Here is a 15,211-nt window from a genome sequence, read left to right as displayed (position 1 = left end):
ATAGTTATAAAAATTACGAGAAAAAAAGATGAGAAAGAAAGAAACTCAGAATGAGCAGAGGTGCTGTAACAGGCTGCCACACACGGGGGGCGCCGGAAGTACCTGTGCACCTTATGGTCCCAAAAATACGGTAAGTCAGGCAAACTGACCTCAATGACCTTAAGGTAAATGTCACCAGGATTCAAACTATTCCAATATTTTTAGTAAATGCAGCTACGGTATCAATTTAAAAAGGTGACTTCCTACTAGAGTTATAGCCTTCACAATATTTTCCGAGATTAAAGTTGGATTAAAATGTTCGGATCTCTCGTGTCGTCCTTACATACCTCCACATTGGTGACCCCTGAGGCGAACATGCTAAGGTAAAAAGAAAAAGCCAGCTCCTGCCTGGAAACATCAGTGGCTGGCGGACTTCCACCTCCACCTATAGCTGAGTTTGCTGTAGCTTTTAAACTACTTGGATCTTTGCCTTCATGATGCCCCTTCATGGTTCGTGTGCATCAAAGTTCAGTTTGCTCTTCGTGGCATTTCATCTGATGACACAAAATACCATCATGTGATCTCATACACTGATCTCAAGGCGCTGCTTGTGCGGCGCTTCTCCCTTTCCAACGTGAAATGGTCCTAGAAACTCCTCCCTCTCTCGGGCCTGGGTGAATGTACTGCTCTTGAGCTCATGGAGAGCATGCTGTCCTTGCTAGGAACATATGATGGATGATTCCTCTTCTTTCAACAGCTGCCAGCTCTCTCAATGCTGTCATTTTCTTCACAACCCTGTTTTACTCGGGGTGCCGAGGCCTTGGTGCATGCTAATTTTGTAACTTTGCGAAACATATTTTAATGTTTGCTTTCTGAGTTTCCCTCACTACCTTTCCCTACTTTCTCAAACACTGTGATGAAGCACGAGGTGGACCTTATCACTCCGGTCGGCCCTCAGTGTTTGTGTGCGCACACCCTGCCTTGACCCTGCTAAACTGTCTGTCGCTCAGGAGGAGTATGCAACTATGGCACGACTGAGAATTGTGCAGTGTTCGAATAGTCCCTGGACTTCCCCATTAGACGTGGCACCCAAATCTGACGGTCAGTGCAGGCCTTGTAGGAATTTTTGCCATCTAAATAATGTCACGGAAAGCAATTGTTATCCCATTCCGCACATTGAGAATTTTTTTGGCTCATCTCGCGGGGACTTTTTTCATCAATTTTTTCTAAAATTGATTTAGTGCAGGGGTATCACCAGGTTCCTGTGCGTGCTGAGGATGTCCCCAAAACCACCATAATAACTCAGTTCAGCCTTTTCAGGTTTTTGCACATGCCCTTCGGCCTGAGGGGTGCAGCCCAAACCTTCCAGCGTTTGACTAACTAGGTATTACGCGGGCTCTCCTTCGTTTTTGTATATCTAGATAATATCCTGGTGGCCAACAGCTTGGAGGAACAGCACACCTGCGTCAGGTTTCTTGGCGCTTGGCAGCACATGGCCTGATCAATAACTTGTCTAAATGTCAGTTTGGTTTGCCAGTTCTACCGAGATTAAAGTTGCAGTAAAGTATTGGGATCCCTCGTGTCATCCTTACATACATCCTTACCTCCACAACATGAACATTTCAGATGATTTTATTTAAAATTATTATGGCATTTATTTAAAGAAATTATTAACACAAAATTTATTTGTTCTTTTCAACATTCCTGAAATTATTTACAATTTACCATATAGGTCACTTTAGTATTAAATCTAGATGGTACAAAGCACTATATCATTTCCAGAAATGGCCCACTACATTACATATAAATGCAAATATAATGCCAAACAGCAGTTGTCTCAAGGCCTGTTTTGCCTTTCAAATGGAGCTAAGAGAACGTGGTAGAAGGGAAAGTTTACTCCAGTTTTTTTTCATTTATTGGGAAAGGCAGAGGAAGGTGTTTATGTACACACAAAATATTGTTCTTATTTTGCTGGTTAAAAAAGAAGATACAAAGTGAACTCCCATCCTTTGTGCTCACTTCCTAATTACCTAGAGACACCCAAAAGACAACCGGCCCCTCTCAACAGTTGAGACAAATCATCTGGGAAGTAGGTAAGCAAAGGAGTAACATTGAGTAACAAATCCTCATTTCCTCCTAAGATGGCAGCAACTCTTTCATGAGGAATAACTCTTAACAATTCCCTGTACCAAAAAGTAACAGTGGGAGGGTTATCCTTAACCCAGTTAATAAGAATACATTTCCAGTCCAGCAACAATAGTTTATCATCTAGTTTATGCTGCAAATAAGTTAATGCTGATTCTTTTGAAGGTAAACCAAGCATAAAAAATCCAGGGTCCCTTTAGGTCCGATTCGTAAAAATATTGCTGAGTTCTTGAGATATGGAACTTCAAAATCTTTTGATTAGTTTAAATTCCCAGAAGTAATGGGAAAAGGTACCAGTCTGTATTTGACATTTGATACAAAAAGGGGATACATGCGGTGTAATCTCATGCAAAACATTAGGAGCTATATATAGGCGGTGTAAAATTTTGTATTGGGTTTAAGCAAGCGGTTGCAAGTAAAAGTAGATCTAGCTATGATAATGGCTCCTTTCCAATACTCCTAAGTATATTCATTATTAAGATCTCTCTCCCATTTATAAATAGCACTCATTGTACAGCGTGGAACACATGGTTATTTCAAAGGATTTACTGCATCTTGCCTGTAATGGTGTTAGAGACTGATAAGCAGGCCAGAGTCTGTTTTTTTATCTTAAATTTTGTTGCATTTGTGTGCAGGTCTATAACTACTCACTCACATCCATTTCTTTCAGCAGCATAAAACATATCTTGCAGTGTACTGTAATGTTAATTATAAATCCTTTATCAGACAAAAATTACATTTAAATATGCATATACCCAGACTCTGTTATTTAATGTGTCACAGAATTGTAAGTGACTCGTAATGTCTACTAATGTAATATAAATGTAATAATAATAACAATAATGTAAACACAAAAATGGCAACATAATATAAATTGTTACTGATTTTTTTTTTTACTTTTAGCTTGTAGTTTTGCCCATGACATGTTTCTTGGTATTCTTTTCTGGCTTAAGAAATATTATGTAACACTTGGGTGCAAAAATACAAATTAATAAGCCAAGAGCTGAAGACAAAATTGCAAATATTTCTACAGCTACAGTGAACTTTCCAGGAGAACTGATGTATGCTGGGATGAATGTAATCCACACAGCACAGAATATCAGCAGGCTGAATGTGATCAATTTGGCTTCATTGAAATTATCAGGAAGTTTTCTTGCCATGAATGCAAGGATCAAACAAATGACTGCAAGGATCCCTATGTATCCCAACACTGCATAAAAAGCAGCCTGAGATCCTGTTTTACATTCCAGAACAATCATCCTATTGCTGTATGTGAACAACATATGTGGGTAAGGTGGGTTTAAAGTCAGCCATAATGCACATATTACCACTTGAATCAAAGTGCAGGAGCAAATGATGATTCTTTGTTGTGCATGACCAAACTTTCCAGCAATGTTGTTGCCAGGAAATGTGGCTTTGAAGGCTGTGACAACAACAATGGTTTTTCCCAAGGCACAGGAAATGCAAAGGGCAAATGTCACACCAAAAGCGGTGTGGCGCAGCATGCATGTCCAGACTGTTGGTTGACCAAGAAAAGTGAGAGGACAGAGAAAACACAGAAAAAGAGAAAACAATAAGAAAGAGCTCAGCTCAAAGTTGCTGGCTTTTATCACAGGAGTTTCTCTGTAGTTGATAAAAACCACCATTGTGGCAAGGGAGAGAGAGGCCCCTAACAGGGATACAAGTGTTAGAGCTATTCCCATGGGCTCATGATATTTCAGGAACTCAATAGTTCTAGGAATGCAATCATATTTTCTCTCATTGGACCAGTATTCCTTTGGACAAGGTGTGCAGTCTGCTGCACCTGTTGAGGATAAATAGAAAGGGTCAGTGGTGTATCTAGATGTACATTTGGGATAATAATAAATTAAAAATCTACTTTAAAAAAGCATATGACGCAATAAGACATTAATATTTTAAATATTAGCTATATGTAGACACTAAACATGTCATGTTATAATGTACACGTTCAACGTTTACAGGATATACACTCTTGATATGTTTCTGTCTACCTGTTGAGTTGGCTATAGTTCCATCAGCACAGGGTACACAGTCAAAACAACATATAGGTTTTCCCTGAATTTGAGCTTTTCTGGTTCCAACTGGGCAAACATTCGAACACACCGATGTGGGCATCTGTAGCAAAAGAAATATTTAAGTATTGTAGAGGTAAATGATTATGTGTTAACAAGAGAATAATAAAGGATGAGATACTAAAAGTGTACTGCATGTAAAAATAGAGAGACATCATGATTACTTTTTTCCCTGTCCTCCACACTATCTTTTCCTCCTCGATGCTGAGCTTGTAATCACCATTTGCAGCAAATGTCAAATGACCAAGTGTCACATGTTGCACTTTTCCATTTATCAACTGCCAGTTAATGACATCATAAGAAGCAGGAGGATCGCCATTCTCATCAAAAAACACCTCATCACCAAACTGATTTGTGAAATTCACCTTTTGTAACTTTTTACTGACCTAGAAAGGAAAGGATTATGTATTAGGTATGTATAAACGTTCAATTATTGGTTTTGTTTAAACAATTTGAACTATTGTAACTTTCAGTTAAACAATTTCTCACCTCCTTGGGCTTTATTTCTGACAGGTTTAAACATCGCTTTACTGTTTGTGCTCCAACTGGTTGGCAGAATACCAGCTGATGCAGAGCATGTGCAATAGCATAAACTGCTTTATAGACATTATAGGTCACTCTGAGCTCTGTGACATTGAAGAAATCATGCTCGGAATTCATTAATGTTTCATTGCCTGTACATCTTTTGGTTGTGTCCTCAGTAGCTGCATGTACCCCTTGCAAAACAGGTGTGCAGCCCACCATAATCTCCCAGAAATCCTTCACAAAAGGTGCATTGGGATCTGTATAAGGACTAATACTTGTAAGAAAGTGTTTAAGTTTAGGAATAGCCATCTTCTGCATTACAAATCCCACTGTTCCGCCAAAGGATCTATGTATTTCAGGTGTGGATGGTCGAGGTGCTGTTATCCAAGCCACACAAGAAATCCACTGAATTCCTGTAATGTTCTGGTTCACAATCTCTTGCATCAAAGGATAAAAGTCACCCTCAGAAGAAAAAGCCAAAATTACTTTGACAGATGACTGTTTTATTATTTCCACAACTTCTAGAAATTTATCTCTTGTGTACGTGCGTAGAACTGATGCAACAAAAGCAACACAAACCCCAAACTTTTCAACCTCCTCCTTAAAGGCAAGAATTCCATTACGTCCATAATCATTGTCTGCCTGTATGGCTCCAATCCACTGCCATCCAAAATGTTTGACCAGTGCAGCCAAAGCTTTTGCCTGGAAATAGTCGCTGGGGATTGTTCTAAAAAATGTAGGATATTTAGTTCTGTCACTCAGACAAGCACACGTTGAGAAGTAGCTGATCTATAAAAGAGAAAAGAACACTGAAACAGTGTGCATGCAACGATACATCATACAATGCCAAAACATCAAATATCACTTAGCATCATAAAACATACAACTTTATCTCTTACTATTGGCATATGAAATGGTCCAAGAATTCCAGCAGCAGCTATTGACTGAGATGACCCAGACTCTGCTATGAGGGCAGATATAGCTGGAGGGCAATGAGAAGTCGCACTTGCCTCCTCTGCTCCACTAGCCAGCGTTAGAGCAGCACGTAAAGTATTTGTAGGAGATGCACAAGAGTTAAGGATCCTATAGCCAAGAGATATGTTTGGAAGCAGAGCAGGATCGTTGTTGATTTCTTCAATGGCAAATATCATTGCCTGTGTCCATCGATAAATTCGCAGGTCAAATCTAAGGACATTTTAGTGATTGATACAAGTCATAAAGTAACCCAGCCATTGCTTCCCATGTATGTAAAGTACAATGTCAAGAATGAAAACACAAATAAACATACATGCATGACAAATGAAAAAGCCACTTGTGGTAACTCATACCCTTCACACTGCACTTTAGGTGGCTCCTTGTCAAATGTATAAGTGCTGAGTATCTCTTTGTTTAAAACTGGGAAGATTCCTCCGATCATTATGTCACCTTCCTTAAACAAACTTGGCATATCAAACCTGCCAAAAAGTTCACAGCCAGATATTGTGTCTGTGCTGAGAACACACAGAAATAGGAGGATACCTCTTTGCATGTTTGCACTGCATTGCCATATAGGCATGACAGCACAGTTCTTATAACAACAGTATCACATGTAGTCAATGTGCTATAATTTCCCTAAGGCCTCAGTGATCTTAGATTGGCAAACTTGGAATCAGGAAATTAATGCTCTAGAAATAGAGCACACACACACACACACACACACACACACACACACACACACACACACACACACACACACACACACACACACACACATGTATGTAGATAGATAGATAGATAGATAGATAGATAGATAGATAGATAGATAGATAGATAGATAGATAGATAGATAGATAGATAGATAGATAGTTTTGTGTACAAAAACAAAAATGTAATGCAATTTAACTTTTAAAAAGCAAAATCAAAACGAATAATTCATCATTTAAAGCTAAATTAATCTACTTATAGGGGCAATAATTGTATTTACCCTGTCTGTGAAAAACTGAAAAACTGAAAGACTATTTCTAGACGTGCGTGTTTTTTATTTTGACAGCGAATGCGCACCTGCGGACCACTTATGTGCACCCCTGGTTATATAGCTCATCATATTGCAGCCACAGAAATTATTTTGTCCATGAAACCATAAAGCTGCACTTTCTTTTTGCCTTATAGTCTGATTTGTCATAACTTTTCCGTTTTGTGGTAAGCTTATCTTTGGCTGTCACTTCTTCACCATGACCTGTCTTATTTGGCTTAGCAGAACTGAAATATATATCCTGCTGCTTTTACACACGCACTCACATAAGCTCAGCGATTCTCTGCGCGATCAACCTCTCACATGTTTAAGCTTGCTGCGGGAGATTTCACTTGTCATGTTTGCATAGTAAGCTAACGATTGATAAGACGATGTCAGAGGAAGTGGTGCGCAAATTATCATCACTCACCAATCAGTGCTGTCGCTCTCTATACATAGTTCGCGCGATTGCAAAGTGAAAGCAAAAAACAAGCGCAAATTCAAACGCGATTTCAATATGTCACATATTGACAGTGGCTCGCCGATGCCAATGACATAATTACCCAGCTACATTTCTGAAAGAATGCAAAAGCATTGACATATATTTTTCCTTCCTACAATAGCCCGACGGGCAGGGCAGAGATAGATTTTGGTAGCCCGACTGAAAAAATCGCTAGCCCCAGGACGTTGGGCTACCGATATTGCGAGCCCTGTATCTGATTGAGGAATCACTCATCTTTGGAAAAGAGTTTATTACAGAGAAATGTCTCTGTCTGTTAATGGAAAATTGTATTTAGTAGTCAGTATAATCTTTTAGTGATATAAGTTTGCATATGGTAGAATACTGCATGTAGTTATTTGTATTAGGAAATATTCAACCATGTATACTTAGAGGCATATAATTAATTGTGTGTGATCTCTAACAGGCTGCAAAGGCTTGGTGTGTATTCCACACTAGAATGCACACCCACATCCTGGGAGCACGAGAGAGGTCATACCTTCTCTTATTGTTTTACGGCAGGATTAACGTAGCTATGTCTGTTTTAGTTTAAGTGCTTCTTTACATATAGATGAACTGCTGGACTTCCTCACCATGTTATTTAGGGTGAGGGGGAGACTACCCTTTCCTGACCAAGGATGTATCTTTTGTGCTTTTATGACCCTTTGATCAGCAGGACACACACACACACACACACACACACACATACGGGTCTATGTGGTATGGCGGGACTATACTACGTCAATCCGCCCGGTGGTGGTTTAAGTGGACTACCCTTTTGAAAGGACTTAGAGCCAAGGGAGCGAGGTTAAAGTGTTCGAAAAAATCTGAAAAAAATTTGGGTCACTTCAGACCTCATACACTCCCTATAGAAGTCTAGATACACTGATACACACCAACCAGACTCTATTGTGTTTTCTGGAGACATTGTCCACTTGACAACAATGTGTTTTATGAGGTCCAAAAAAAACAATATTGGGTCTTTAAAGGGACAATGATGTAATATGTAAATAGCTCATCATTACCATGAATACACATCTGACAGGACACAGGATTACTGGAACATCATTTTATTAGTGTTCTTGGATCTGAACATTAATTTTAACCATAAATAAAAAAAGAAATCTATGGACAAAAATGCCCACGCTTCCCACAGAAATATAAAAATATAGAAAACAGAAAAATTAAAAACATTTAAAATGAATTTTAATAGTTTAAAGGTAAATATTAAGGGGAGAAAATATGCATTTATAATTTTTTATTTTAAATATAACCCGTCAAAAAAACCCCTAAATAAATTAAATGTAAAAATTATGAAATACAAACTACTTCTGTATTTAACAAGAACTTTTTTTTCTTTAAACAGAACATCAGTGTTAACAACAATTGGCAATCTGACCAAGATGTAAAACCACAGCTCTCTAAACAGTTATTTTAGTTCATTTTTTTCTGCCTTTTTGCAGTTAATCCTCTGTTTCTTACAAAATCTCTTATGTTTTGAACTGTTCTTCCTGCCAACACCGGATCTTCTACCAATTTGCAATGACTGCATTCATTTTTGGTGGCTAGTTTCCCTTCGTTTATGTGGTCTTTAAAATGCCTCATCACTGCAGCAACCTCAGCCTTGGACCACATGTTTTTGGGAGCTCTTCGGGAATTGTGGGATTGAGCAGCATTTTTCTCTGGAAGATATATAAAGTAGTAGTAGTTAAAACAAACAAAAAACCAAACAAAAAAAACAAAAAACATTTGGTGGTTAAAAGAATGGATGCTACCCTGTACTAACTTCTGAAATGTGTTGCTACCATCAATATCAAAACGAGCTAAAATTCTCTTTGAAAATTTATCAAATTTCTAAAATGAGACATTTAGTGTTCCGCTGTGAATAAAAGACGGAATAAAAAGTTGAATAAAAGTCTCTTGATGCATGCTCAATCATCCAGGTAAGTAAATCCCAAAACGTTGATTCTGTTAATCTGGACGTAGCGTTTTCAGTGGGAGAAACATTTTGTCACTCATCCAAGTGACTTTTTGCCACCACTCTGCAGTTTGCCATATGTTGCAAAGTGATGAAACAATAATAAGCTTAGAGAACCAACTGCACCCCTTACCTTCAGAGGGAGCAGCAGTCTCACTTGCTGCAGGCATTGTGAGTGGTCCTTCATCTGCTGATTACACAATTTGATTAAGTTTTAATATTTGTAACAAACATTTTATCCACAGAAACCAAGCTAGTGGTAACTTACCACAATCTACAGTGTCTTGGAGCTGCGCTGTGTTTGTGGAATCAGCTACTGCATGTACAGGCTCACTGGTGCCACACGCCAACATTGTGAGTGCTGTGTCATCATCATCTGATTCACTCTCACTGTCCTTTGTTTCAGCATCACTTAATGCAATTTCATCTGAGAAATTGTGGGAAAACCCCCCCAAAAAACCAAACACAAACCCCCCAAAAACCTCACATTAACAACGAGATATGACAAAATACAGAACAAATACTGGAAATTATAGTACATAGTTTTACTATTTAAGGCCACCACTCTGCAGTTTGCCAAATGTTGCAAAGTGATGAAACAATAGACTTCAAGAACCTTAAATCATGGACATTTAACAGAATGGTCTGTGCTTTTAGGTTTTAATTCGGGTGATAAAGCATAATATTCAACTACTGCCCTAATATTTGCTCCTTTCAATACAAACCTTCTATTTTGATCTCATCCAGTGATTTCCCCTGGATCTGGGAAAGTTGTCCTTTTTCCAGTGTTAAAAGCAGTTTGGAAATCTTGGCCAGCTGTGTTGTGGGAACTGGTAATCTGTAGAATTCGCGGTGAACGCGGATATCATGACCCAGGAAATCTGCAACCTGATCAAGTTCGTTGTTTTTCAAATTAAGGACTTGTGAGAGTGTGGCAACATGTTTTCTGAGCTGTGTCGATCTTAGATACTCAGGCTGCTTTGCTCCACACTGGTGTGCATGAACACGCAAGGAGTCCATTCCTCTGTAATGACTCATTGATCGGGGTCTTGCAAAGAGGTAGATATTAGTGGCACAAATACCACAGTCAGGCCTCCTACTAACCAGTAGTGACAGAGCATCCAGCATGCTTGGTGTTAGCAGAACTGGAACATTTCTGTCCCTTTTTCCCATTATTTCTATTCTACAGAAATAGTTACAGAGTCTCTGTTCCATTTCTGAGAGCCCCATGGCAACATCTGTGTGGAGTGCTGTTTTGTCTCTTTCAAGAAAACTTTTGAGGCGCATCTTTGAAACCTCTCCAGAACGTCTTCGGTTGAACACAATGATTTGTGAGAGTGTAACTTGTGCAAGTTGGGCATAATTCTGAGCTGTGGCTTCGTTCTCCAAGCTGCAAAAGGCACTTTCTGCAGATTTTTGAAGGTAGTGATGGAGAATCCGAACATCTTCTGTAAAGGGCAATGTTGATGGCTTGTTAAACTTTGCCTCACTCAATGTGTTCAAGGCACGGTGAGACACCATCTCAGACCATTTGGAGACATACAACTTCTTGAACGCATCAGTGGACTTGATTAGGACTTCATCCTCTGTCATGAGGGCACGACAATGGATAATGTCAGACATTTTATGCAGTGTATGTCCCAGTTTCAGCGCAAGGCTTGGAGTTTTGTATGACAGTGTCTCTTCATCAAAACCTGAAACTTTCTTTACTGCTTGCACAACTCTCTGGAAATTAGCAGGCTTAATAGCTTCTTCCATGTTATGCACTGAGAATTCTGTGCGCAGACACAACAACAAACGTCCCGCTTCACGAAGCTTCTGTCGTATATAATCATACTTTGTAGGGTCTTGTCCATGTTTATTGTAGAGGGACTGGGCAAACTGAATAACAGTAAAGTCATTTCGCACAGCTGAGGCAATCTCATCTTGTTTCATAACAGCAAGAACCTTCCAGACTCCACTTGACACCTGCGGATAACACTGAGACTCCAGAGTTAAAGCCAGGCCGAGTACTTTGGTTCTTCCAGGTTCTTTATCCGTGTCATCTTTTGGTTTGTTAGGACATCTGCGGACATGTCTCCAAAGATCCTTGCGAACATACATCCCTTGACAATAAAAGCAATGAGCAAACTTTCCCTCTACTGCTTTAATCTTGGGTCTTCTCTTCACTTTCAGTGGTCCCACTCCACCATGCAAAACTGCAGCATTATGCTTAAAATTTCCCTTATTTCTCAATTTCTCTAACAGACTTTTACGCTCGTTTGAGTCTCTAGGCAGGGAAAATGCATGCACAACATCAGGAGCCGTTTTGTGCGTTTTCAGGTGGCGGGAAATTTTAGCTTGTGGTTTGCCACAAAAATAGCAGTAATTTCTTTTACTTAAAGTCATTTTTTCTGATTCAGTTTCGCAAAGCTCACTTTTATCTTGTGGCTTGTCCTTTGTCAAGTTGTGGATTAAATTCATTGAATCTGATTGTTCATGCGCTTTGGAGATGTCATCTTGGCATAGCAGACCTTTTGATGTGCTTGGCAATAATGAGATGTCTTCATCTGAATCTTCATCATATGACTCTGAATCTGGCACATATTCTTCTTCTGATATGCTGTGGTTGCCATCATCATCGCTTGATATTTGATCCAGAACTGAATGTGGCAATCCATCCTCCCCTGAATATTCAGAAATTTCTTCTTTCTGGAATGTAAGAACAAAAGTTTTTTTAATTGATCAATACTTTAGACAGGTAAAAAATAAACTGAAAAAAAGTCAAGCCAAATATGAATGGGATACACACCTGTGTTGACTGGTGGCAATTCTGATTTGCCAATTTTGCAAGGCAAGATTTGTGCCAGACCCCTAAACAAACTGAAACACATTTTGATAGACTTAATTTAGCTTTGCAGTTCTATTTAAGTGAAGTAGTTTTTTGTCAAAGCATTGCAGTAATGTCAAATGCTGAAAAAACAAAAAAAAACAAAACTGTTCACATTAAGGATATTTTAATGACTACACATACACTGCTAATCCCCCTCCCCCCCCCAAAAAAGGACATCCCAGATGTGAATGAAGGAATTATTCTTATTAAATACTTTGTTCTTTAGGTAGTTGAGTGGCATGAAAGTGTGTAGTTGAATGTGTGTGGCCTCCAGATGCCTGTACGACTTCCCTACAATGCCTGGGCATGCTCGGGATGAGGTGGCGGATGGTCTCCTGAAGGATCTCCTCCAAGACCTGGACTAAAGCATCTGCCAACCCCTGGACAGTTTGTGGTGGATGGAGTGAGACATGATGTCCCAGATGTGCTCAATTGGATTCAGGTCTGGGGAACAGGCGGGCCAGTCCATAGCATCAATGCCTTTGTCATGGAGGAACTGCTGACATACTCCAGCCACATGAGGCCCAGTGTCGTCTCGCATTAGGTGGACCCCAGGGCCAAATGCACCAGCATGTGGTCTCACAAAGGGTCCGAGGACCTCATCTTGTTACCCAATGACAGTCAGGCTCTCTGGCAGGCACAGAAATGCCACCCCTCACCATTACTGACCCACTGCCAATATGATCATGCTGGAGGATGTTGCAGGCAGCAGAACATTCCCCACGGCATCTCCAGACTGTCACGTGCTCAGTTTGAACCTCCTTTCAGCTGTGAGGAGCATAGGGTGCCCGTGCTGAAGTTGCCAAACTTTGTGTTTTCTGGCAAATGCCAAACATCCTGCATGGTGTTGGACTGCAAGCTCAATCCCCACCTGTGGATGCTGGACCCTCAAGTCACCCTCATGAAGTCAGTTTCTGACCATTTGAGCAGACAGATGCACATTTGTGGCCTGTTTGAGGTCATTTTGCAGGGCTCCTCTTGTTCCTCCTTGCACAAAGGTGGAGGTAGCGGTCCTGCTGCTGGGTTGTTGCCCTCCTATGGCCTACTCCACATCCAGGTAGCACCTCCATGCTCTGGACACTACACTAACAGACACAGCAAACCTTCTTGCCACAGCTCACATTGATGTGCTACGCTAGATGAGCTGCACTACCTGAGCCCCTTGTGTGGGTTGTAGACTGTCTCATGCTACCACTAAAATGAAATCACCGCCAGCATTCAAAAGTGACCATAACATCAGCCAGAAAGCATAGGTGCTGAGAAGTGGTCTGTGGTCACCACCTGCAGAACCAGTCCTTTATTATGGTGAATTGACTATAATTTCCACTTGTTGTCTACTCTATTTGCAAAACAGCATGTGAAACTGGTTGTCAGTGTTACTTCCTAAGTGAACAGTTTGATTTCACAGAAGTGTGACTGACTTGGAGTAACATCGCATTGTTTAAGTGTTCCCTTTATTATTTTGAGCAGTTTATGTTATGGAATGGGGAATTGAGGACAATCCCAAGTATACCATTTTTACAAGGTCCTGCACCAATGAGGTAATACTGCATTTCTTTAATTAGACGTGACCACCCATTAATTAAAAAGGGAGCAGTGTTCATTTCAGCACGTCTTAACTTGTTGAACTCTATTAATGCTTTTTACTATACACTGTACCTATTCACTAAATGTCTCACCTTTGCACTTAAAGCCAAGCCACTTGAGGGAGGAAACCGGTCCCACACACTGAATGCACTTGTCCAAAGATGATATTGTTGTGCACACCAGACGATGATTGTGACACTGTTAGCAAAATATTGCAACATTTATTTGTTTTGGACAGTTGGAAAGGTGTGTTTTCAATTCAGTTGCAGATATCAACTAATAAACTTCGTCCATGTAAATCACATCACACCCAGGTGACTGCCAAACACACACACACACAGCATCCATAAAGAATGATGATAGATTAAATTATTAGTTCATTAAGTGGTACACTGGATTATATTTACCCTTTCAGGCTCTGGATGTTTCAGGTCCAGATCATTGTTTGGAAAGCTGTTTGGTTGTGGCTTTAGGCAGCTCACAGTCTTCTGAATCTGGCTGGTCTCAGTCTTCGTGTGTAACAGATAGAGAATGAAGACAAAAGAACAGTAATCTGACAGTTACTAAAAATGCATCACTCAAGAGGATGAATAGACCATTTCACTATTGGCAAATAGCGTAAGGTACACATCGTGCATGAGAAACATTCATTAAAATCTGTCCTAGGTCAATGTTACCTCTTCAAAATCTTGCACTGAAGAAGAATGCATGGCTTCTGAGCCTTGCTGAGGCATTTCTTCATCAAGATCCTGCAACAAAGAAAAGATGGCACAAAGATTAGACCAAGTGCTCTTCTTGCAACTGTACTGGGCAGTCCTGTGCTTCTGTCTTTAATTTGCATGTGTGTGTGTGTGTGTGGGGGGGGGGGGCTTTCCACTCAAGAAATGTTTTCTTCTGAAAAAAATACTGGCTACAATAGTTAACAACTGATTCCTTTGCAATCATCCATCCTCTTCCACTTATCCTTATCAGGATTGTGGGGTAGCAGTTTTGGGGCCTATACCAGCTACCATAGGGCAGTACAACCTGGACAGATCACCAGTCTAACATGGAAGGACAAGCATTTGCATTCACACCAAAGGGCAGTTTTGAATCACCAGTTAACCTAACCCCATAAGCTACATCTTTGGACTGTGGGAAGAAGCCAGAGTACACAGCGAGAGAGCCCATGCACTACCAGCAGTAAAAAGTGCCTAAAACAAGTTAAGTTGTATAGTACTATCTATCTTAATGTTCAAGCCTGAGTTTCAAACCACATAGAAACAAAGCACATGTAGTCAGTTCTGCATGCTGTAGGTCAAACTGTCAAGAAATACGAGAAGACCCCTCCTAAAACCAGAGTGATGTCACCATGAAGCAAACTTTGACAGAGTCTCCCAATAACAGTGTGGTCCTCCTAAGTCACATTTGGGTGGTTAACACACACACACACACACACACTCAGATGTTATCCAGACTTGCACTTTGAAACAATGAAAAGGACCTACAAGCCACAGTCCATGTAAATCACATCACACCCAGGTGACTGCCAAACACAAACACA

General features: G+C 40.1%; 2 protein-coding genes across 3 annotated transcripts; both read right to left on the bottom strand.

Moving 5' to 3' along the window:
- Positions 1-3,023: 3,023 nt before the first annotated feature.
- On the bottom strand, positions 3,024-5,893 carry LOC146694187 (extracellular calcium-sensing receptor-like). The gene is made up of 5 exons (XM_085478699.1): positions 5,642-5,893; positions 4,707-5,531; positions 4,382-4,603; positions 4,137-4,260; positions 3,024-3,928 (listed from the first exon to the last, which is right to left on the bottom strand). The coding sequence occupies exons 1-5, from the start codon at positions 5,891-5,893 to the stop codon at positions 3,024-3,026; spliced, it is 2,328 nt and encodes a 775-aa protein (XP_085334825.1).
- Positions 5,894-8,285: 2,392 nt separating this feature from the next.
- LOC146694186 (uncharacterized) lies at positions 8,286-14,173 on the bottom strand. 2 transcript variants are annotated; one of them, XM_085430307.1, is made up of 7 exons: positions 14,076-14,173; positions 13,761-13,866; positions 12,001-12,071; positions 9,935-11,900; positions 9,478-9,636; positions 9,343-9,399; positions 8,286-8,913 (listed from the first exon to the last, which is right to left on the bottom strand). In XM_085430307.1, the coding sequence occupies exons 4-7, from the start codon at positions 11,670-11,672 to the stop codon at positions 8,666-8,668; spliced, it is 2,202 nt and encodes a 733-aa protein (XP_085286433.1). In that variant the 5' UTR covers positions 11,673-11,900; positions 12,001-12,071; positions 13,761-13,866; positions 14,076-14,173; the 3' UTR covers positions 8,286-8,665. The 2 variants fall into 2 exon arrangements, with proteins under 2 accessions (XP_085286433.1, XP_085286434.1); XM_085430308.1 differs by having other exon boundaries at positions 9,343-9,396.
- Positions 14,174-15,211: the final 1,038 nt, after the last annotated feature.

The sequence above is a fragment of the Copadichromis virginalis genome, linkage group LG14 (assembly GCF_057382275.1).
Source record: "Copadichromis virginalis isolate Kocher_CV1m ecotype Utaka linkage group LG14, C_Virginalis_male_GT1.1, whole genome shotgun sequence".
Classification (NCBI taxonomy): Eukaryota; Metazoa; Chordata; class Actinopteri; order Cichliformes; family Cichlidae; genus Copadichromis; species Copadichromis virginalis.
The sequence above is the reverse complement of the archived record's forward strand: the minus strand, read 5'-3'. Positions and strand labels throughout refer to the sequence as shown.